A 22,215-nucleotide genomic window follows, 5' to 3' on the forward strand; every position below is an offset into this window, starting at 1 on the left:
GTGACATAAAGAAACTATTTACATAGGCTGTGGAATTTTCTGGTGTTAACTCCAGTGATGTGTCCATGAGATAACATAGTATCTCATTCCCATCAGGAGCACTGCTCTACAAGGACATCAAATCAAGAGGGACATATTCCCGAGTATCACGCTGTAAAGCAGAACCCAGAACTGCATTTGTATTCTGTAGTGTTTGGGACCTATCTTATCCTCTCTTCCGCTCCCCAGGCCCCTAGCATTGAAGTATAAGGAAAATGTAACACAAAAGAGCTCCACAGTAGTAAAAGGCTGAGGTCAGGATACACGACCAAGTTACTGCATCTCATGGAACTTCCGCAGGGCAGCCAGGCCACAAGCACTGACTGTCTCTCAGTCCTTCACAAAAGCAAGGTCTAAAAGCCAAGTCACGACAGATCTCTTTACACACGCTAGCGTAAGCATGTATCCCAAATGCATAGGTGCACACAGTACTGTAATTAAATTTTTACTAAAAGCCTCCCACAATCATATTCCAGCAATATTGCCAGTGTAAGTGGCTTTTCTAAGAGATTCTGGTGTGCGTATTTCATACCATCAAAACAGAGAAACGTACTACAAGATTGTCCTACTTGAACACTCCAGGATGTTCACACAGCAATGAATGATGCACCTTGAATAAACCAGAAGAACTCTCAAAGTTGTTTTGGGCATTAGGCAATTACAATGCTAAAAAGCGACATGACTCCAGTGGTAAGAAGACAAGAGTTTCAAATTTCCAAACCAGTTCTTCTCCTGTTTTAATACAGTTTTAATGAACATGAGTCCAAGAGATCACTTGATAGTATGAGGTACATTCCTTGACCACATATGGCTGTGCTTAAGGAAAAGGACAAACATATACTTAAATTAAATAGTGTAATTTAATTTAGTAGCAGTTTAATTATCATTAAGTTAAAAAAAGTTATAATTAACTATTAACGTTAATGACTTGAGACCTTTCAGAAAGCATGAATCCAAAAGGAAATATCCAGCAGGTGGTCACAGACTTGTAGTTTTTCCACCAGCACTGCCACCTGCAGCAGTCTCTTAAAGACTATTTGTTCAACGAAGAAATTGGTCTACAGTCTGTAACAGGAGTCTTGGCTCTGCTACTTTGCATGGTCTTCTAACAGATACACAATTAACTCATAGGTGGACAACACAATGGCTGTGTTTGGTATCTGCCGGATGAGTTGGGCAAAGAGTCCTCTATAGAAGGCAAGATAGCCTTCTTCACGTGCTACCAGACGTGCTGTCTGAATGAAAGTCTTGTATTTTGTGCCTTCTTCTCGCAGCCGTGTCCGTATGACCTCTGCAGAAAAGCAACACAGAGCCCAAAGTTAACAAGAGTTAAACCTTCTCATTGAGAAACACGCCATTACCAGGGAAGAGCATGCAAAAGCCTCCCGTACCAATTGCCTGCCAGTACTTTCAGCCATGGAATCCTGTACACTTTGCCCTTCAGGCAAGAAGCAAAAGTTAAAGATGAGTTCCCTTTCATGTGGAATAAGTGGATTATTTGCTCATTCAAGCTACTACAGAACTAAATGCTTCACTGATGCTCACTTAATCAATATTGTTCTTTCTATATAACCATGGTAACATTCACGTCTATCCAAAAAGAATAACACTGCTCAGCCCACAAGTGTTTCCCACCACTTGATCACAGAATCCCAAGGGCTGCGGGTGCTCAGCTAGATGAGGCTACTCGTGAGAACAGAAGCATTAGGAATTCAATTTCTTTTTGGCATTTTTTGAGTTGTTTTTAAACTAGGAAGTCCCAATCACCAACTATGTGGCTAACTAGGAATGGTGGGACCAGTACTGAAAATGCCAACGCATATGCACACGCCACAGTCAGCCCTAAACCCCATCGTTCGTCTTGGATTACATGCAACAGCTGTTCTACTGCAGTCATAAATGGAAAAGTTAACATACCATGTGGGTAAGCAATACAAGAGGCACAGCCCTTGGAAACAGCAGCAGCAAACATCAGCCCAAAGAAGTTTGTCGAGTTCCTTTCGGTCCCCTTAGGAGGAGAAGGGGGCAGTTGGACTTCTTTTAAGTGCTTTTTTAAACTTTCGTATATAGCAAAGCAGATAATGGTCTCAGAAATCCCAGCATAGGAGGCAGTCAGGCCCCTATAAAAGCCACGGATACCTTCTGTCTGGTAAACATATCTAGCACACTGCAAAGCATTCATTGGTTTTGAACCCCGGACTCTAAAAAACAAACAGAACAGAGCATATAATAAGCCCAGAAGAAGAATTAATATTTAAAAAAAACCTCATGGCTTTCAATAGTTTTTATAACTACAGAAATGGTTCTCTGCTAAGTTCTACTCCAAAAGCCTTCTAGGAAAGCTGCATAGAGCGGGACTATCATACTAAGAGTGCACACTTGGCTTTGCTAATTCACTAATACGTACTCGTAATAATTCTTTCAGCTCAAGTTCTATCCAGCCTGTCACAGTTCACACCAATGCTTTAAAAGACAATAAGCATTGAAGAGACACTGCTTTGTCTTAAACTAGTAATTCCGTTTAAAGCCATCTTCAGCATGCCAAGAGACAGAGGTCTACTACGTGAGAAATGATCCTTCATCTTTAAGAGGCAGCACTCAGTTCAAAGGTGCCACCCCGTGAAGTGCTGGAATTAAGTCTTATAAATTATTTATAAGTTGTGGTGCCTTAAAGGATCTTTCTTATCTGACCTAACACGTCCTTGCAGGAAGGAATTTCCATTCTAAGCAGTCACATTATTAGCAGAGTCCCTTATTGCTTCGGTATCCACCAGTGACTCAATCACTCAACTAAAAGATATTACTGTCAAATTCCCTCTCTGACTTCAGGAGGTATGCTTAACAGTAATACAGTGCTGAAGGAAGCAAAAGAACATTAATCCACTGCAACAGATTCTTATTGCCTCTAGAATGTTTCATGAAACTAAACTAATGGGGCTTCTTTACAACTTAAAACCATCACCCTTTCTGTTTACAGCTACCTTGGCTTGTTGCAGTAACACACACATCTGTATGATCTAGGATCAGTACGAGCCATGTTCCCAAATGGGACACAGACTGCAACCTCATGCTCAGCCTCTCACATGAGCTCTTCTGACCTTTCCACAGCCTCTATTATTGCTCTATCAAAGCATTTCAGTCCTTGATATATTTATCCTCAACACCAACCCCTGAAGTACAGAAGATTCTGTAAGCAGGAATCAGAGAAAATTAATGCTATGCCCAACTTTACTTAAAATTTACAGTGAAACCAGAAACTGAACCTAACTCAGCACTCAAGGCAACTTCCACATCCTTCTCAATAGTAACTGTGCATCAAACTGAAGCAGGACACACAGAACCTTAACCTTTAGTCTGACCAGGCAGAAGCATGGTGGCTTGAAAGGTGGAATTGAGAGTCAGGGAAACAACCAGGTAAGATCTATCAAAGGACAAAGAGCCATGAGTAAAAACGTGAAAGTTCAGTTTTCCAGAGGCTCCCTTAGCCACCCAGTGTCATCCAATCTCCCTCAATCAGTTACTTACTTCCGTTCCAGTTGCATTCTGGTTTTCACCATCCATACAGGATTCATCAGGGAATTTGTGATAAAGGCTGAAAAAGAGAAAAGAAAACCAAAAGTATAGCTGAATCCAGGCCGGTGTATTGCCATGACAAACATGAACTTTATACACTGTGCAGTGTATATAACGCTTTTAGTTACCAGCTCTATCTAGAGGTTTCAAAAGACATGCAGGTGCGTAGCTTACAATCTCTCTCTTGCCGGAGAACCATCTCATGTTAAACTTCAGGAGGCGTCAACCAATGGCCTTAGAATTTCTTAAAGGATTCTTCCTTTTTGCACCTATTTTAATATGTACTTCATGTTCCTAAAGACTGCTGTAGACAAGATACCTTACTTACTGACTGGGTTTTAGAATAATAGATAAAAGGAAACCTGTGGGGAGCACACACGTGTATTAGTCTTGTTTTCCCCAAGGCTCTAGGTGGTGCCATTGAGCCATCTCATTAAGAGAATCCACCCATAATTAAGGGCTTAGTTTGGGAAAGACTATTTTTAATGATCGCTCTGGTGACTGATGCTTGAACTAGTGGAGCTCTTCTGCAGTATTTTTCCTACAAGAACAAACTATTCTCCCTATCCTGGTAGGAAAAATACAACATCCTAAAACAATTTGGCTAAGACTATCAAAAGTTTGCTGGTGTCTACTAATATTTTTTTTTTCTTATATTCAGAGACATTACCATGGCATTGCAGCTGGAAAACAATTCATCCCAAGTTAGTAAACAATAATCTAGAAATATTTAAAAGCGTTGAACAGGTAAACAGTTCCTCTGTAGACAAGGTAAATTAGGAGCTAGCAAACTCCTGTTTTCTGGCATGTACAACCTCAAACTAAGCGTACCTTTTCAGAACACGCCACACACTGGCCTCTGTACTCATTCATATACCACAATTATCCAGAGCCGTCAGCCAAGACTGGTGTGTTAGCCTAGGTCCTGTACAGACAGACCAAAAGTCCAGTCTCCACCTTATGATTCATCCTATTTGTTTCCTAACTATTGAGAGGGATAGAGGAAGTCTTGTAGCAACAACCGCTTGGAATAAATACTTTAAAGAATTAAGGTGCATCTCAGAGCCGCATGGATACCAATGCATGTATTGCCTGCTACTGGCGAGGGGCTGGACGCTGGGGTATTGCTGCAGACCATATGGGAGATGAATTACAAATACATACCTGCAGAACCTGCAGAACAGATGTGCACAATGTTGCTGTTGGGCACAAAAATGCCATTAAATTGCTCTTTGGCTTTGGAGTAGCACGCAAAATAGACAGCTCTGGTGGGGGGGGGAAGAGAGAAGAAAAGCAATGTAATACACACAACATCAAATTAGACACGTTACTATTCTTCCCCCCACCCCCCGAAAAACAAGACTTTCTCTCCAAAGAGGCCTCCACATAACTAATTCCACCTACAAGGACAGAGGGGTTGGGTTTTTTTTCCTCTTACACTACAGTGCCACTGTCTGACTTGACACCCACAGGGTAGAAATATTTTACTTTCACACCAAGTCTGAGATGGGAGGCAACATGGTCTTGCAGACAACGCAAGTTAGATTGGATACCTACACCAGCTCTGGCACTAAACACGCTTTGTAAACTTGGGAATGTCACTTTCCCACCTGGAGCCTATGTTTTCCATAAATTTGTTCAGCACTGTAATTGCATTAGCAGCAGTTCATGCTTTAAACACTTAACACTGGGCTGAAATGAAAGAGTTTTACACACCTCAAATCCCTACGTAACGCATAGGAATAGAGGAAGCTCAGCTGATCTGCAACAGTCAATATGATGAGTAAGAAGCTGTCTGAACCAAGTATGTTCAGATCACAGCTCCTGGAAGTGAACTGCTAGTAAAAGGTGGATATTGGTGGCTATAATTTGAGAATTTCCATAGTACCTTATTCCAATCTTCTGGAAGAATATGAAGGAACACAAAAGACAGCATGAGTGAGTTGCATGAAAAAGCAGGCAGTCTCAGATTCAGATCCCTGCTGCAAAGATTACCTGTACAGAGACAGGATTCCCCACTTCTGGGGGAACATCCTACCTACTAGGCAAGAGGCCAGAGAGGGAGTACACCACTCCTCAATTCCTTTTTAACTGGTTCAATTTCAGGCAGAGAACATCTGCCAATTTCCCAATTGCTAACAAGTTTTAACATTTGCTAGGCACAAAGACCTTCAGCCCTGCCAAGAACGGGAGAGTCATAGGTACACGTGGAAACCATTTAGGTGCCTGTAACACTTCCAAATACAAACAAACTTTGTAGCTACTTTTGTTGTTGCTGTTTTAAAAAAAAAAAAAAAAAAGGGGACACCCCCCCCACTTCGGGGTTAGGTGGCAGCAATGCAAGTCTTTCCCCCTCAGCTGCAGTTTTTCATTTGAGAAGAATTTAGGCAATCAAGGACCAGATAGGTACCCCTCTCCCCTGGCATCTAGTTCCTACTCAGTGTTTGTCAAGCATTTTTATGTATTCGCAGGGAAGTAGCAGATCATATTAGAAAAACGCAAATATTAATCCTACAGATTTTTCTGCGCTACTTTCTCTTGTTTTCTCAAGCACATAAGTGGCTCTTGCAATGACTTGGAATTCAAGTGCCTTATTTAATCTGCACCTTCCACTGTTACAGAAGTGTAAAGCAGATTTTTAGAAGTATTTCTTGGTATGTATACTGTGCCGTATACATGCACAAATCTCAGTTTACAGATGGGATAACTTCATGACCTATTCTTTTGAATCACAAATGCACTGCAACGTTTGGGTTAGTACCTTAAACGTGTCTTTTAGCAATAGTTTAACTATTTACCTTGATGGTGCAACTCCAACCAAGTTTGGACCCAGCCCTCGGAAGAGTGACCTTGGTCCTTCTTTTTCCAGAATTGACCTTAAAATAAAAACAAACGGGGCGGGGGGGGAGATAGTATTTGGGTTAAAAGTTATGCTTCTCATTCTGTCAGACAGTCAGTCAAAAGAGCTGTACAAAAGCAACGAGTATTAATTGTGAAGCTGTTAGCTTTTAAGCTACATAATATACTTGAAAATTAGCAGAATTCTACACTACTGAATAAAAGCCGCTATACCATAAAACTTCCGTGCACTACAGGCAAATGCATGTCATATGGCACAAGGTTATAATTCCCATTCTTTGAAAGCTGTCAGGAATTGAATTAAAGTTTCATGGAGCATCCAGCGATAGTTGACTGATGAACAAAGAATATTTTTGGCATTCTCTGTATCTAAGCAATTCAGGAGTTTGCTTCCTGTATAGAGAGACAAAAAAAAGAAATCCTTTTCCCTTTCACAATTACCTAGTGATGTGTTTTTTCCCCAGAGTGAAAGCTGAACGTGGCAACCGTACTACAAGCTCTGTCTCCCCAGGTAGCTCAGGGATATCTGGTTTTGAGGGCATTCAAAAGAGTTCACATCATCTTTCCCAAGTAAACTCCAACTACAGAGGCACTGCTGTGAATCACTGTCAGGACTGGACTTCATGATCAGGTCTAAAGCAGGAAGATGACCAAATGATGCTTTCCTGCAGTTCTGCAATTGCTACAGCCCAGGTTTCCAAAGCCATTTCCACCCATCTTCCCTCACACCTTAGAAGGCACGCTGGGCTAGGACTTCTCTGAAGAAGATAAACTGTTTGGACAGCTTCCCCAGCAGCTGCCAAGTTCTGTAAAATACCTTGCTGAAGTACCTCGTTAAAAAAGACTTATCTTACAAATTCTTTGCATTACTAGCAGCAGAGGACTAAAACAACAGCCAACCACTAGTAAACAGCCAAGTATTTACCAGTGAAAGCCAGATACTGTCCAGTAATCACTGGGATTTCAGTGCACAGCAGCCCTCTTAACTGAACTCACCATGTGAAAACCATGCAAGAAAATCCAGATAACAGCGGGCTCCACGGGTACTTCACATGCACCTGTTGGAACTGCCAATTTTTCAGAATTTGCTTTCTCGGTCATTAGCACTGTTGAGAACGTTCCCCACAGATTCCAAAACCAAGCTCATTAGACAGAAGAAGATTTGGAGCTTCTGAAACACTTTTTCTGCAGCAGAGTTGAACTTTCTGTGTAAACTCCAGGGCTGAGTGTCTCCAAGGAGACAGATCCACCAACTACTCGTTCTTTGTCACTTAACAGTCACGACTGCAGATTCCAGCTGGGGTGACTCATCAGAATCTTAAATGGATTAGACAAAAACAGCCTGTCCTTCTGGAGTGCTTTCTATTCAGCAGCAGGCTTAACCTGCCCTCCTGAGTACCTATTTTCTTTCTATTAACAGCAGTTAAGGGGCTTTTATACTCAACACCTTTAACTCTTACAGAGCAATTTTATATGTAGGGCTCTAACGGCTGCTTCTTTAGCCATACAGTTTTCCCAAATCAGAAGGCCCAAGTCATATCCAGTTTGGCAATGCATGCGTGACCAGGATTGAGAAACGGATGGAAGAGTAAAAGCAAGAGACCTAACTTCACTTCTTTCTTCATACGTTTGTATTTTATCAGAAAGATCATAATGAATAGCATTATCTGTTCTTCATAGATGCTGCCTGCAAGGGAATGACAGCATAAGTATTTTGCTCTCGCTTTTCAATCCTCTGAAGTAAGCAGGTCGAAAACTTGGTGATGCACGCAGCTGAGCCATTCCTGAAGTAAAATGAAATCAAGATCATAGTCATCAAATTTAATGAGCTTAATAAATGTATTAAAAGGTTGACCCAATTCTAAACCATTTCCTCTCTCCCTAAAAAAAAAAAAAAAAAAAAAAAAGACGACCCCAGAAAAAGATGGGCCAAGAGGATGAATTAAAAGCCTCGTGCCTTGAAGTTTTCACTTCCTTTGGTTACAGCTGCCTAAAGTCCAATGCTGCAAGGTGAAAAGATAGCAAGGGAAAGGAGATGAAAAAAATCAAAGGCAACTGGCACTACCTTACATTTTCAGTCACGAATTGCTCTAGACTCACCTCTGAATAGACAAAGAAATGTTTGGCAGGGGAAAGAAGCACTGTTTACAATACAGAAACTCAAGTCCCAGAATGACTCTAGCCAGATAGTTCTGCAGAAAATTTGAATTAGCACTGTACTGTTATATAACTGTGCAGCTTCTCCCCAGGCCATCTGCCAAGCGTGTTGGCCTTACATAAAATCATTCAACTTGCTTTGCTAGTCATTATTTTCTTTGGCATTTCTGCTACCTGATCTAAACAGGACCTCTCTGCATCACCCTGGGGTGCCCAATGATCCAAATAAACTTGATCCATTTGCATGAGGTCTGAACCGTAAGTTTACGATGCTTTGATATGAAATACAGTAGTAGAGATTTGGACTTCAGAGTTGCCGGTAAAACTATTCAGCAGCTGTAAGCTAGATGATTTCACATTTCCTCTTCTTTATGAATACACATCTGAAAAGGGAACAGCTGGAGCATCAACTGCTGCAGTCTGAACCACGCAGAAGGCTTTTTACAGAGATCGTAATACAGGTGTAGATAGGATTGATGCGTAATAATAATTGGCAAAGACAACATCTAATAGCAGAGGAGAGCTCATTAAGTCAGCTATAGATGAGGAAAAGATAAAAGCTTCCAAGACCCCAATTAGACATTAGATTTTAGTGAGACTACTTTTGCAAAAAGCGTCCTTCCCCCACTCCCGTAAGTTTCAGTTACAGATCATCCACACAAGAGTGCAGACAAGCGTAACTTAAAATATATGGGAAGACAGAATTCTGGAGGTCATCCGGTTCAAACTCATGCTCAGAGCAGGGCCAGCTTCAAAGACAGATCAGGGGCTGACATGCATCACTAAGTGCAGAGAATCAGAAACCTTCTTACAATGCTGGTCCACTAAGGTGAAGAAAGGCTACAGGCTCTCACTTTTATGCGACGCTCCAAAGAGAGCGCTTCAAGAGAGGAATTAAAACTTCCCTCCATCAAACAGGTAAATAGCATGGACAGCGACAGCAACAAGTGTCTCTACTAGCTACTCAAAGCAAACTGGGAATGGCTCCAGGAAAAAGACAGCGTATATGGCTTATTCAGTCCTTCAATCATTTGCCAAGAATTGGCCCCAGCTAGTAAGGATTACCTGTTCCAATGCTCAAAGGAGACAGTAAACATGATTATTTCCGATAAGGGACAAAGACGACAGTTCTCAGTGTTGAAAAAGAGAAAAAGCGCTTTCCTCCAGAATATTTTCTGTGATAGTTCCCACAAGCTAAGGCATATCAAGAGTTTACAGTATGTCCTGTGTATTGATCCCTAGGAAGTCACAACTACCAAAAAGCCTAAATGTGAGGAGGCAATTTAAAAACAACACCTCCAGACACTTACTCAATTCACTTCGGAAAGTTTCTAAGTGATGGAAACAGGTTTCTGTGGAAGTTCAAAGGAACACTCAGGAGTCCTGAACACGTATGTGTTTTTGGAAGAGTAATTTATCTTTCTACTGCTGAGGGCAGAAGCCCAACTGACATGAATCCTTCCAGTGCAAGTCTGGAGCAAAATTTGGTTTCCGTGTTTGCACAGAGGAACTGAAACTCAGATCACTGGTGTCAAGCAACACTGAATGACAGGAGGAGCAGTACTCACTTGAGAACACTGAAGAGCCCAGGTGATACAGATGTTGGCCTGACCATTCCTTCACCACTGATGGTCCCCAGCTGGACTTGTGGGTAGTAGACAGCCCGGAAGGCTAGCTTTGAAGATTGGAGCCTAGTCTTTATTACCTCTAAGGGACATGTAAAGATGGCACCAACTGTTCCTCCGCATCTGTAAAATACAATTTAAACAGAAGACAGAGTCAGGAAAACATAGCTGCACAGATGTGTCAAATCACAGCATGGCATATAAATAAAATCTGAAGACTTGTCTCCAGTTGCTCTGCATTGTGGACGAATTATTAGGAAGCAGAGCAGTTTTGGCATTAGGCAAGGGAGACTGTTCCCAAGCCCTGGCGGAGGTGAGAGAAGGTTGAGAAACTGTTAGAATGATCATGTGTAGTGATGAGATCAGTAAACACAAAGATGATACCCAGCACTAACAAAAAAACCCCTGACTGACCATCTGCTGGTCCCATGTTCTGCCAGGTCTTGGAATTCTGCCTGTCAAAACTTCAGAGGCATCCATGTTTCAGAGGTGGTTGTCCTAAAACAGACATACCCTTGGACAGATTTTTCTTATGGGAAGCAGGAAGCAGGCAGATGAGAACAAGCCACCGGGGATTAGGACACTATAGACCGAAAACACAGCAATATAATTCTTCACCATTTCAGTACTTATGATTAAAACAGCTGTCTACTGAAATAGCAAATATCAAAACTACGCTAAGTTAGGCCCTCCTAAAAACAACGGATACCAACTACTTTTTTGGAGGTGGGGGGAAGGAAGCTGCAAGGATGAGAGGGAGGGTGGGAAAACAGAGTAACAGGACAGAAAGGCTACTAAAGAACAGAATTCCCATACTCTGATAACAGAAGGACAAAAATAAAATACTATACAACCACACATTTATGTGTGTGTGTATATATACATACACATATAGACACACACACACAAATATATATATAAAGAAGAAATAAATGATCCTACAGTAGGCATATACTCATCTTAATGTAGTCAGACTGAGCCTCAGAAAAAGCACACCGGGCCAAGAATATAGGATGTACGAGTCCTAATTTTCATTTTAATCAGTGATGTGGAAAGTGACTGGTGAAACCATTTCTCTCTCTGCTGCTGTTCCTCTTTGGTAATTGAATGTCCCTTCTGTCAAACTTCATGACTAAACATGATGTTGAGGTTGGCTAAAAGGCACTATATCTAGATTTTATTAATCAAACACGTTGGTATTTAGGAAGACTTAACTAAATATTTCAGGTTTTTTCCAAGGACGTTTACTACAACTGAACCTATGGACTAGGAAATATTTTATTTGTTTACACAAGTGTCAAAGCACGTGATTCCTTCAAAAACCCGTGTTTGCGATTTTCCCTTAGAAAACACTGTGAGTCAACAACTTAACTCTCTTTGATGTTAATGTGAAATTGTAATTTAAGTAGTTTTCCATGAAAAGGAGATGAATTAAAAAAAAAATCCTATTCTTTGTCTTGCGCATGAAAAAAGCATTGCTTGCTAGAGTCGTAAGAAGTTTACATGCACTAATTTGGGAACAGAGATCCATAAAGGGACATTAATAAAGGTACTAGTGCATATTTTCTAAAGCCCCATCTGTACATTACCTATTTTACTAGAAGAATCTTTTTTTAAACACAAGGAAAATGGTAATTAAAGAACGGCAGAAAAATCCAAGCTGTAGATATAAACTAGTTTATAAATGCTTTATCCAGTACAGCTTGTTTTGCTTGCTGAAACAGTACATCTTATATCAAACAGTAACCATTCTTTGCCAAAACCCTGAAGCCCCTGCACTTGCACTAGCAGCCTGGCCACCCTGGCTGTACAACCACAAAAATTAAGGTTCTTTATAAGGTTCAAAAGGACACCTCAGACCACACGGCCGGGGAATACAACTTCCTCACTACAGTTCTCATGTTCTGCAAGACTCTGTCCAAGTACGTGATCCCAAACGCTATGCTTTTCAGATACAAGCGCATCCAACAGAAGAAACACTGTTTTCACTGAGACAGGCAATATGATTTAACGGCACGCTTCAATGAGTTTCTCCTTTAAGTTCTTGCTTCTTCCTCTTCCCTGCCGAAAGGGGAAAAAACCTAAACTAGGGACAATCCATACATCCAAAGTGACAGATACTATAAGAAAGAGCTTTGCCTTCATCCCTTTTAAACCACTTATGCTTTGATGGCTGAATAAAGTCACAAAGTTGTTCATGGAACTAGGTACCTAGCAGCTGAAGTTGTGTCATTTGGCTCAAAACCAACAGTGTTCACAGAGACCTTATCAGGCCTCTGATTAGTTTGTGTACTGAACCAGGGCTTAGATACAAGCCTTCTGTTGTGTCAATACCACTCTGGAGGACATTGCTTCAGTTTACCCTTCTCTGTTTTGTCAGATGCATCTCACATTGCTCATATTTCTCTGAAATTAGATCTTGGGGGAAACAGAGAGGTCAGGAATGGCTTCTCCAGCAAAACCCTTCCTTCTCCCACAGCTCACACTTACAACTCGGAGCAGGAAGTGTTTTGAGGATTCCTCTTGCAGATCCCCACTGCCACCTTTCCTACTATGTATATCCAATACAGACACAAGTATGTATAATTAACACCTGACTAATCAACATACTCAAGAGAAATTGTAAGTCGGTGGGAACTCGATGAAGAGAATTTGATTGTCTTAATTCCCAATTCATTTATTTACCAACGCTCCACTGCTGTGCACTCCATCTTCAGTCATTTATTTCACATTTATGAACATTAAAACAATACTTTCACAGTAACAATTCATAAATTCAGAACACTGAAACGCCATTTGCTGTTTCTGAACTACCAGCTGCTCAGTCTAGTGTGACATCTTGCCATACAATTTTTTAGCCTCTCTGGCATATTCCCTACCGCATCAGCTGTCTTCTTGCTTTCCTAGCCCACTCCTTGCCTTTCATCCTTTTAGTTTGATAACCCAGTTAATTTATGCAGCCTTTAATATTTAAGTACTTGTGGTAATGCATATGTAATCCTCTGATATTCAACACAATGAGTTAATATCTGCATCATCAGTTTTAACAGCTCAGAGTTTATGTTGTCAGTGTGACATTTAAGAAAAAAAGCATTATCTAACAGAGCAACTCTCAGAATGTGAACAGGGTGCTTACATTATGTCCCAAATACAAATATGCAGCAGATAGTTCAAGTAAGGACTTTGATGTATTGGGCAGCTTTTTCAGATGAGCCGATTTTCTTCCACAAGGGAACTCTATGCATCATAGCCTGGTGTTGGTCTATTCCCTGGAAAGATGGCTGAAAAATAACACACTGTGCATAAAATAAACACTTTGTATTCCTAGGGTGTTCCAAATGCCTACATCTGGGAAGAAAGGAAAAACAACCAGCCTTCCTCAGCTACATAAACAGCCATAAACCCTGAAAGATTCAGACTATGGATATACAGCCAGATAAATTTTGTTTGGGAAAATCTTATGCTGCAGTCAAGGCAAAACCTCCAAGTCTTCATCCTGTCACTTTGAGTCAGGGTTTTTTTTGACACATCAGTGCAGAACTACAGTTCCAGAGATGTTAAGCAGTGTTTACTGCACTAGCCTCTTGCAAAAATCCCAAGACAATGTCTAAATCTGTCCTTAATCAAAAAATAGAAACCTCCCCAGAAACAAAACACTATGGTTGAGTATCTTCAACGGGTCACACGGCAAGCCTATAACAAGAGGTTCCCAGCTATGCTGTGCACGTATCACAGACACAAAACCTCTTCAATGCCAGACACCCAACAGTTCATCAGCTTTGGCCTGTCACTTACTGCCAGAAAAACAGTATTTGTACTTCAGGCTTTGAATGCCTCCTCTAGTTACATGATGGGCCAGGCATGTATCGCCATTAGAGCAGTAAAATACAGTTCTCTGCTTTGTGATGTCCAAAGGAACTAAGGAAACTCTTGGTCTGAGAACATGAAACAGACTTTGTGTTTATGGAGATACATAATGTACTATACGTTAAGAGCTGCAGAAAAATTATTTACTTCCATAAAAAGAAAACACTGTTTAAAAAACATGCCAAGGATGTAAATCTCAAAATCCAATTCCATTTTTTCTCTTGCTGCCAGCTTTCTATCTTTACAAAGTCCACCCTGATATACCAATGACTTGCATGTGAAATAAACTTGCAGCACCCACTAGCACAATTGATACAGATGCCAAGAATCTTAATTAAGAGTAGGGCTTACTTCATCTGTCCTAGATTTAATCACTGAGCAATATTCTTAATACAAATAACAACAGAATGCTGAATGTTAAAGGAAGTTCTGCAAAACAAAAACAAACCAAAAGAAGCATCCAAACCTTTAATGATCTTTCAGTAGAGTACCACTGACTTTAGCAAGATCATGAGCAAAGATGATGAGCTGCTTGGTTAGAGGAATCATAACTTATAACCCAGCCTGACACATTTTGCTGTGTGAGCATTTGAAATTACCTCTTCCGCCCCAAAGGACAGCAACTACTCTCAACATTTAGCAGTGAATTTTTGACAGACAGGAGTCAAGCGAAACACTTGTGAGAGAAGTATTAGTGCAAACAGTCTGGCAACTATACTTAACGGGCCACTTTAAGAACCAGGTTGACAAGTATACATCAATTCACACTTCATGGATAGCACCACATATGGCTTTAAACGTCAAAATACACCTTGGGAAATCATTTGGTGCTATTGACTGGATCCCTCTGATGGATTCAGAAGCCTGTAGAGCTCCCCGAACACAGCTGCAAGACTGAATTCAGTGGGACAGCCAGGGATACAGCTCAACCACGGCACTAACAGTGCAGAGTATTATCTGCTTTCCTGGCTGCTGACCTAGGATCATGCCCATGAAGGCACATAAGGAAATCCCAAAGCGAGCAGTATATTCATTGCAAGCGCGACAAGTTTTAAATGAGATTGTATTTGCAATAGGAATTTCATTCTCTTTTTCTAAAATGTGCCACACGCTCTAGCATGATATGCATAGCGTAAGCAGCAAAGCAGGTTATATCTTTGATATTTCCTTACTGCATCGTCAAAACTGTAAACAGAACAAGCTGCTGCGTTCTCAGATGCCATAGGAAACTGAGTGCCAAAACAATACAGACTGTTCCTAATGGCTTAATTTTGAGTTATTAAGCATTCAAACAATTGCCAGCTAATACCGTTATCATCAGGTACAGATATTCCTGTAAGCACTTACTGTGTTCCTTGAGCTGACACACTGTTAGTGAATCACATAATGCACAGGGGAACCTAAACTAGGTAGAGGGCTGGAAGACAGTCAATCTCATCACCAACTCTAGCTGTCCTGGACCACGGACAGTATAGAAGACACATATACTTCAGGTGAAGACTGCTTCTCCCCATTTTACAAATGGAAACATTATTTCTCAAATGGTTTGTCAGCATTAGCACATCGCTTAACAATTAACATCTGTGGGAGCAGTATACCAGTCCCTTTCCCCACAACTCGTTTGGTTACTAATTTGAGGAGTAACTTTTCTTTAGTTCTGTGACCTGTACTTGACGTTCAGGCAAACCCAGGTCAAATTCAACACTTTAAACAAGGCTCTCGGCAACCGAGCGCATCAAACACCTCTCGGCTGCAACTGAGACAATCAACCTATGCCCATGGAGACAGATGTCACTATGCCCTCAGTTCAAAGCAGCTTGATGTCACCAACCTTCCCAAAGTATGCTTCCAACTCTTTTAGAGGTGGCTTAAGCAAGCTTCGCTATCTAAGGTTGCTTTTCAGAGCCACAGGAGCAAGGGAGTTACAGACTTAGGCCTCAATACCAAGACAGAAAAAATGTCACAAACATGGTTTTATTCAAATAAACAGTCGCCCCAGTTTGAACCAAACTACTGAAGAATACGTATCACACAGTTCCTATATGAAATCAAGATGAAAAGTCTGTTCCCAGTTTTTGCTCTTTGCCAGTTCTATGAGGGGCACTGCAGCCTCTAAATACCACTTCTTAGGAAATCCCTGTAGCAAACAGTATTACTCCAGCTGGAAAGACAAGATGGAGTAACCTCTGCTGCAGCCTAGTCCACAGCTTTTCCTAAACAAAAATAAGCGACAACTGCACTGACTTCAGCAGGGAAGCAGGAACCCAGACTTGTAAACATGCTTACATCTGTTGTGCAACTCAGGCATCGTTCTCTTCGCTGCTTCTGAAATCCTCCCTGCCCTCAAAGTCATCTTCCCACCAAAATGCCAAGACCCTTTGGTTTGCTGTTGCTATGGTAAGCCTTAAAAGGAACTAACAGAAACAAAAGGAAGCCGATTAGTCCGTCTGCCTATACTAAGTCGGCTAATCGGAAGCTGTCTCTTTCAACAACTGGAGAACACTTTAATATTCAAGTGCATTTCATCACTCCAAGCCTCTGAAGTATCAAACACTTCTATTCTGGCCATTAAGATTATCTGAGGCTGGCCTGCTTTTTTTGTGCACACATAAGGATACCGTATTACATCTTCTTAAGCTGACACTGCACCCCATCCTCACCTTCACAGGAAGCTATTGTAATACCAATAATGTCTCTATCAAAATTATTTCAAGTGAATGGGCTGCTCTTGCTTTATCTGGAAAAAATACTTCACAACTGAACAAAGGTTAGCATCTTACACAACTTAGAAAGTATTCTGAACTTCCAACACTTTCTTCTGCTGGAGGGGTAATTTTATCCAAGGTCCTGGTTCTGCAAACAGCTTTATGTCATGATACAACCCATTTATTGCAATAGGGTTCTCTGAAAAAAAGTGCAAAGGTACAGGTATTTGAAAGACTGAGGAAGGACCTCAGAGACCATTACTCAAGCACTAACATACTAACAATTCTTTCTAAAATTCCTTTGATGATGTAATAGCTGTAGCAAAATATCACAGCTGAGCTCCTTTAATCAGATTTTATCGAGCAGGCATCCTTTACCACTACTACTACTAAAAACTGAAATGCGTAAGGCAGACATGGCACAGAGCCTCGTATCTAATATGATCTGGGTTGCCAGCTTGCCTATCGGCTGGCTGGTCCAGCACCCCTCCAAACACATCACGTATTTCCCACTACATTTCTTACGTGTAGAGAAAGGTGTTTTAATGGCGTGGGCAACAGTTCGAAACCGATAGCCAATTTCTTGTTCTATCCAGCCAGCCCTAAGAAGTCTGCGTTTCTCACTTGAAAAGCAGAGATAATAGCATTAGTAGATACGTGCACACACAGGGTATGGAAGTTCAGGGCCTGTTCAGGGAACAGCTCTGAAATAAACTATGTGGATGGTGGGTGGGTGGGTGTGTGGTGGACCAAACACTTTAGCATTGGCTGGTGCACGAGAAGACTAAATTTGCTGTCTCATTTTCCTTTCTGTAACATCACAGCAAGATAAATGATGGTACACTTTTCCGTGTCTCTGTAAATAACAAGATATGCAGAATGAGAATCGGGTCCAGCAATGAACATTTAAAGGCCTGTGTACCCTAAAAGACCATCTCTTTCCTCTGTGCTGTATTTTCATCGCTGCTTTAGAAATAGATCAATCTTATTATACCAGAGTGGTCAGGAGGATGTTCCCTGCTGCGTTTCCATTCTTTCCCCCCATGCTCTCTCAAAACCAGGTCTGACCTGGTGACTTCCTAGGCATGCTGCAGAAAATGGCTGTTTACTAGGATCCTTGGAGGAGGCAGAGGGTACATTAAACAAGTAAGGAAGATGCTGATCACCCAGTACTAGATTAAAACACTTGATGAGTTTAAAATTCCTATTTATTTACAGTCTGAGAGTTATGTGAGGACACCTAGAGTTCTGGATAGGCATTGTTACTATCCAAACAAGTTGCATGTGTACATTCAGGTCCAGTTTCTGTCACAGGCTCCAGGTACTACTCGAATGCAAGGGCAAGAGGCGGGGGAAAGAGAGGACTTAAAACAACACGTAGTATCCAAGTCTGCGTAAAAAGGGCAGCGTCTCTGAAAAACTTAGCTTTGTTGGGTTGAACATTATATTAAATGAACTTACTGCTCCAGGGACATGCCAGAGGAGACTGAAGTCTCCTGTTTAGCAACAGAAGAAACAATAGCCTACTATTAAACAGATTTAAACTAACAATAGGTTTCATGTTGGCTTCCTAACTATTGCCAGCTGACAAGCACTACAGAATATCCTACTACTTAGATAGTTTAAGCCATTAAAAACAGATTAAAACAAAAGAAGATTTGTGATAAGGACAGAAGTGCATACAACAGCACTTACTATCTGCATAACAGATAAATTTTTTTAAATTTACACCATAAAATGATCTTACCGGACTACTATTAAAATTACTGTAATAAGTTAATTAACAAGGCTTTTTAGGAAGGATTTTGGTTGGTGGTTTGTGGGTTGGTGTGGGTGGGGTTGTTACTTTAAGCTTTTAACACACACACAAAAAAAAGAAGTTTACAACTCCTTGCAAGAACTTAAAAGAAGTGCCCTGGCGTGCCAGGTGACTTACTCAGAAGTACCAGGGCCTTCTCTAACTCTCCCTCCCCCCAGCCCTTCTCCCTTTTTGGAGTACTTGCTTTTCAGTATAATTACATGGATCAGGCAGTTACTCTGCCTCCACTATTAACTGTCACCTACGCGGAGCTTATTGAAGCGTTGTGCAAAGACGCTCCTCTACAAAATCAAGCTGTGTTTTTGTCCATCAAAAAGCATAAAGCCTGCTGTCTGGACAATGCTTTTTGGACGGCATCCCTCAGTTCCTGCTTGATTCAGCAGGAGCCACGTACGAGGGCAGGATTTAGAGTAAAGTGTCTCATTTAGCAGAGCTGGATGCCACAGCTGGGTAAGATTTTGAAATTATATATAGCCAAATGTCACAGCGGCCCAACTAACTCTGCCCAGCGCTGACCTCAAGTCGCACCACGATCCCTTCTTACCCTTCCTGCTCGGCTTGCTCAGGATGTATTATTCTAATTCTGGAAGGGCACCGCTTGCCTTGCCTCCTTCGCGCTGGCAGCACGGAGAAAGCTTCCCGGCCGCCGCCGAAACGGGCGCTCAGCGGGCGGGCGGGCTGGCTAGAGAGGGAGACGGCGGAAAAGAGGCGGGCTGCGCTCGGCGCCCGCGGCCCGGTTCCCCGTGGCCAGCCGGCAGGCCGAGGGGAGGGGAGGCCAGGCCGCCGGTCGCGCCGCAGCCACCCCCGCCGCCAGCGCGCCCCTCACCCGAGGCAGCGGCCGGGCCCCCCGGCGGGGAGCCGCCGCGTCCCTCTCCGCGGGGCCTCCCCCGACGGGCGGCGGCCCCTCCGCCGCGGCCGTAACCCGGCGCCCAGCCCAGCCCTCCGCCGCGGCCGCACTCACCCCCCGGCGAAGAGGTGCAGCAGCGTGTTCTCCTGCGGGGAGCCCGCCATGCCGCCGGCCCAGGCTCCGGCTCCGGCAGCTGGAGGCGGAGGCCGGGCCGCGGCGCGCACGTGACGCCGGCGGGCGGCGCGTGATGCGTCAAACGGCCGCGCGTGACGTCACCGCGGGCAGCACCGCCCCCGCCTGGGCGTGGGGGTCCCCGCCGTGCCCCAGCGTAGCCGGGCGGGGGGCCCCGGGGCGAGGGGGAGCGGTACTGCGGCCGGGGAGGGTCCCGCAGGAGCCGAGCGCGCCGAGTTACTGGCGAGGACTTCGCTTCTGGGCCGGTGCCTCTGGCCCGCTTGAGAGCGGCCCGCTCGTCTCCTCGGGCCTTACGGCGTATACAACAAGATGGCGTTACGAGGCACGGTATTTTTAGAAACAGGTAGCGGATTGTTCGCGTGGCTGGTCATCGTAAGTGCAGACACCACGGAGAAGCGGCAACCGCTGTGTACGCGTACACGTAGTCCTGTGCTGTCACCTCTATCGCCATGGAGCTCACGAAGCGAGCTCCTCGGCGCACGCCCGTGCTGTGTTTGAGCCGATGCTAAAGCTCAGATTTGCTTCGGGCCCGCACTTTGAGGTGTGCGCCTGCACTCGGGTACAGATGTGAGGTAAACCGGCACGTGGAGAAGAAAGCTCAGGCTGGGTCCCTTGTGGTGTGAGCCACCGGCACGCGCGGCTCCATCGCTGCAAATCCCGCCAGCTCTGCGTGGCGGCAGCATCTCGTTGCAGATGAGTTGCCCTTTCACGATACGCTCTTGAACCGCACGCTGCGAGGGCGGATGGGGTAGGCGGCTTATTTAAGCTGAGACCCTGCAAGAAGAGCATAGGTCCGCCAAATGGGCCATTGGCATGGACGCACGGACACGTGTGAAAACCATGCTGTGCTGTAGCCTGGGCTCTGGCATGTCTGAATGGTGGCATCCAGTGAGCAGTATGGAAGTAGTCCTTCTCCCTCCCCAGTCCCCAGGGATTCCTGAAATGTCAAGCTGTTGTTTGTGCAAATGGCTCTTCTGTTTTTATATTAAGAACAGAGGAAATATCTCAGTTATTTGACTAATCCAACAAAAAAATCAAAAGCACTGTTTACATATTCAAAGCCTGCAGCTTTCCTCCAGTCCTTTGAATGCCCTGGGGGAAAGCTCGGACATCTGCGCTGCCGGTAAGTGATCCGCTGAGTGTTTCTGAGAGGTGGCTCAACTATGATCTTTAGAAGCATTTGTATTTAAGGGACACGTGACGTAAGGCTTTTAAAATTTACACTCCCCCTAAAGTCAGTGGAAGAACTTTGGCCCAGTGCAGTGATTTATGCTCGTCTGTAGGATAGATGCCATCAACGTATATGCTGTGGGTTAATTTCACAGCCAGGACATTTACGAATGTCTGGCTTTTAACATTAAAGTTAAAATCCTGAGGAAAACATTAAAATCTACAAAAAGACCCTAGGTGTGCGTATTTTCCATATACACGAGTTTTCTATTATCCTTGACAACAGGCTTGAACAAACAGCCTCCCAGCTTAAATTCAGATCCAGACGTGAACTTCACTCCTGCCTTATGGCACAAACCAAATTTCCCAGTCCTAATACTGCTAGGCGCTGGAGTTTGAAATTTGGGTGGGCACATTCCCAGCATTTAGACTTCAGCCTACTCAGAGGAAAAGAATGGCTTGAGGGTTAAAACCGAGAGATGAGGCAATACCTGGGTCCACACTGGGATCAGTGCCGTTCGGGTGTGCCTGTCCTGGATCCTCAGTCTCCAAAGAACAGCCCTTCTAGACCTTTCTGTTTCTTTTTGAGGTGATGAATCCTACTAAGGTGCTATAAAGAACGGTTGCCTCTAAGTGATCTTGTGTGGTGGCTGAGGGGTAATGATTTACTGAAGCAGAATCAGTCTGGTGGACAAGGGTGATGGGATCCCTTGTCTACAGGGGAAACTGCTGAAACTAAGGAATGAACACAGCATTAAGTGTAAATAGGATCTGAGGCAAAGTTACAGCTCTGACCACCTGATCCCCATAAATCCTGGGATCCTGAGGACCCCAAGTCATCATCGACATTCTATAAAGTTACTTTTTGTAATGATCTAGAATATATACCAGAGATCCAGGCGGCAACATGGATTTGCTAGTTGTAAATATATCAAGGATGCTGGGCCTGTCAAACGGTGAGATAAATGAAGAGTTTTCTCTGAAGCATAATCCCAACGGATCATACAAATGAATCTAAGAATAAAAAAATCTGGAAAGGAGATGACTCAGAAGAGAGCTGGTAACCATTGCAGGTTTATCAGAATGCAGATGACTCCATTAACATACCTCTTTTGTTTGCTCGAGGTATTGATTCAACCACCATGTGATCTTTGGAGGCCCACCTAGTTTATGATGCCTTTCATCAGCCAAAAAAACCACTGACCTTATCACAATGACAGAAACTTCCAGGTAGGTATAAGCGTTGAGAAAACACATCTGTGGTACCTGGTAACATCAACACTACCACAATTGGCTGTAAGGACCCCTTTGCTAAGACTTCCAGCTCAACACAACAGTGACACACTGCAAATAGGTAAGGAT

General features: G+C 43.1%; 1 protein-coding gene across 2 annotated transcripts; it reads right to left on the minus strand.

Annotated features, from left to right (window-relative positions):
• Positions 1-751: 751 nt before the first annotated feature.
• Positions 752-19,702, minus strand: SLC25A33 (solute carrier family 25 member 33). 2 transcript variants are annotated; one of them, XM_076356144.1, is made up of 8 exons: positions 19,606-19,642; positions 10,668-10,836; positions 10,197-10,376; positions 6,411-6,488; positions 4,777-4,877; positions 3,565-3,631; positions 1,957-2,240; positions 752-1,330 (listed from the first exon to the last, which is right to left on the minus strand). In XM_076356144.1, the coding sequence occupies exons 3-8, from the start codon at positions 10,241-10,243 to the stop codon at positions 1,128-1,130; spliced, it is 780 nt and encodes a 259-aa protein (XP_076212259.1). In that variant the 5' UTR covers positions 10,244-10,376; positions 10,668-10,836; positions 19,606-19,642; the 3' UTR covers positions 752-1,127. The 2 variants fall into 2 exon arrangements, with proteins under 2 accessions (XP_076212259.1, XP_076212258.1); XM_076356143.1 differs by lacking the exon at positions 10,668-10,836 and having other exon boundaries at positions 19,606-19,702.
• Positions 19,703-22,215: the final 2,513 nt, after the last annotated feature.

The sequence above is a fragment of the Aptenodytes patagonicus genome, chromosome 19 (assembly GCF_965638725.1).
Source record: "Aptenodytes patagonicus chromosome 19, bAptPat1.pri.cur, whole genome shotgun sequence".
In the NCBI taxonomy this organism is placed as follows: domain Eukaryota; kingdom Metazoa; phylum Chordata; class Aves; order Sphenisciformes; family Spheniscidae; genus Aptenodytes; species Aptenodytes patagonicus.

Excerpts from the sequence above, each read along its gene's own strand:
- SLC25A33 (XM_076356143.1), bottom strand. The coding sequence starts at position 19,655 with ATGGCGGGCTCCCCGCAGGAGAACACGCTGCTGCACCTCTTCGCCGGG. Across the intron at positions 3,632-4,776 it reads CTGTTCTGCAGGTTCTGCAG|CCTTTATCACAAATTCCCTG; the intron begins GTATGTATTTGT and ends TCTCTTTTTCAG. Across the intron at positions 1,331-1,956 it reads TTGTATTGCTTACCCACATG|AGGTCATACGGACACGGCTG; the intron begins GTATGTTAACTT and ends GCTTTTCTGCAG.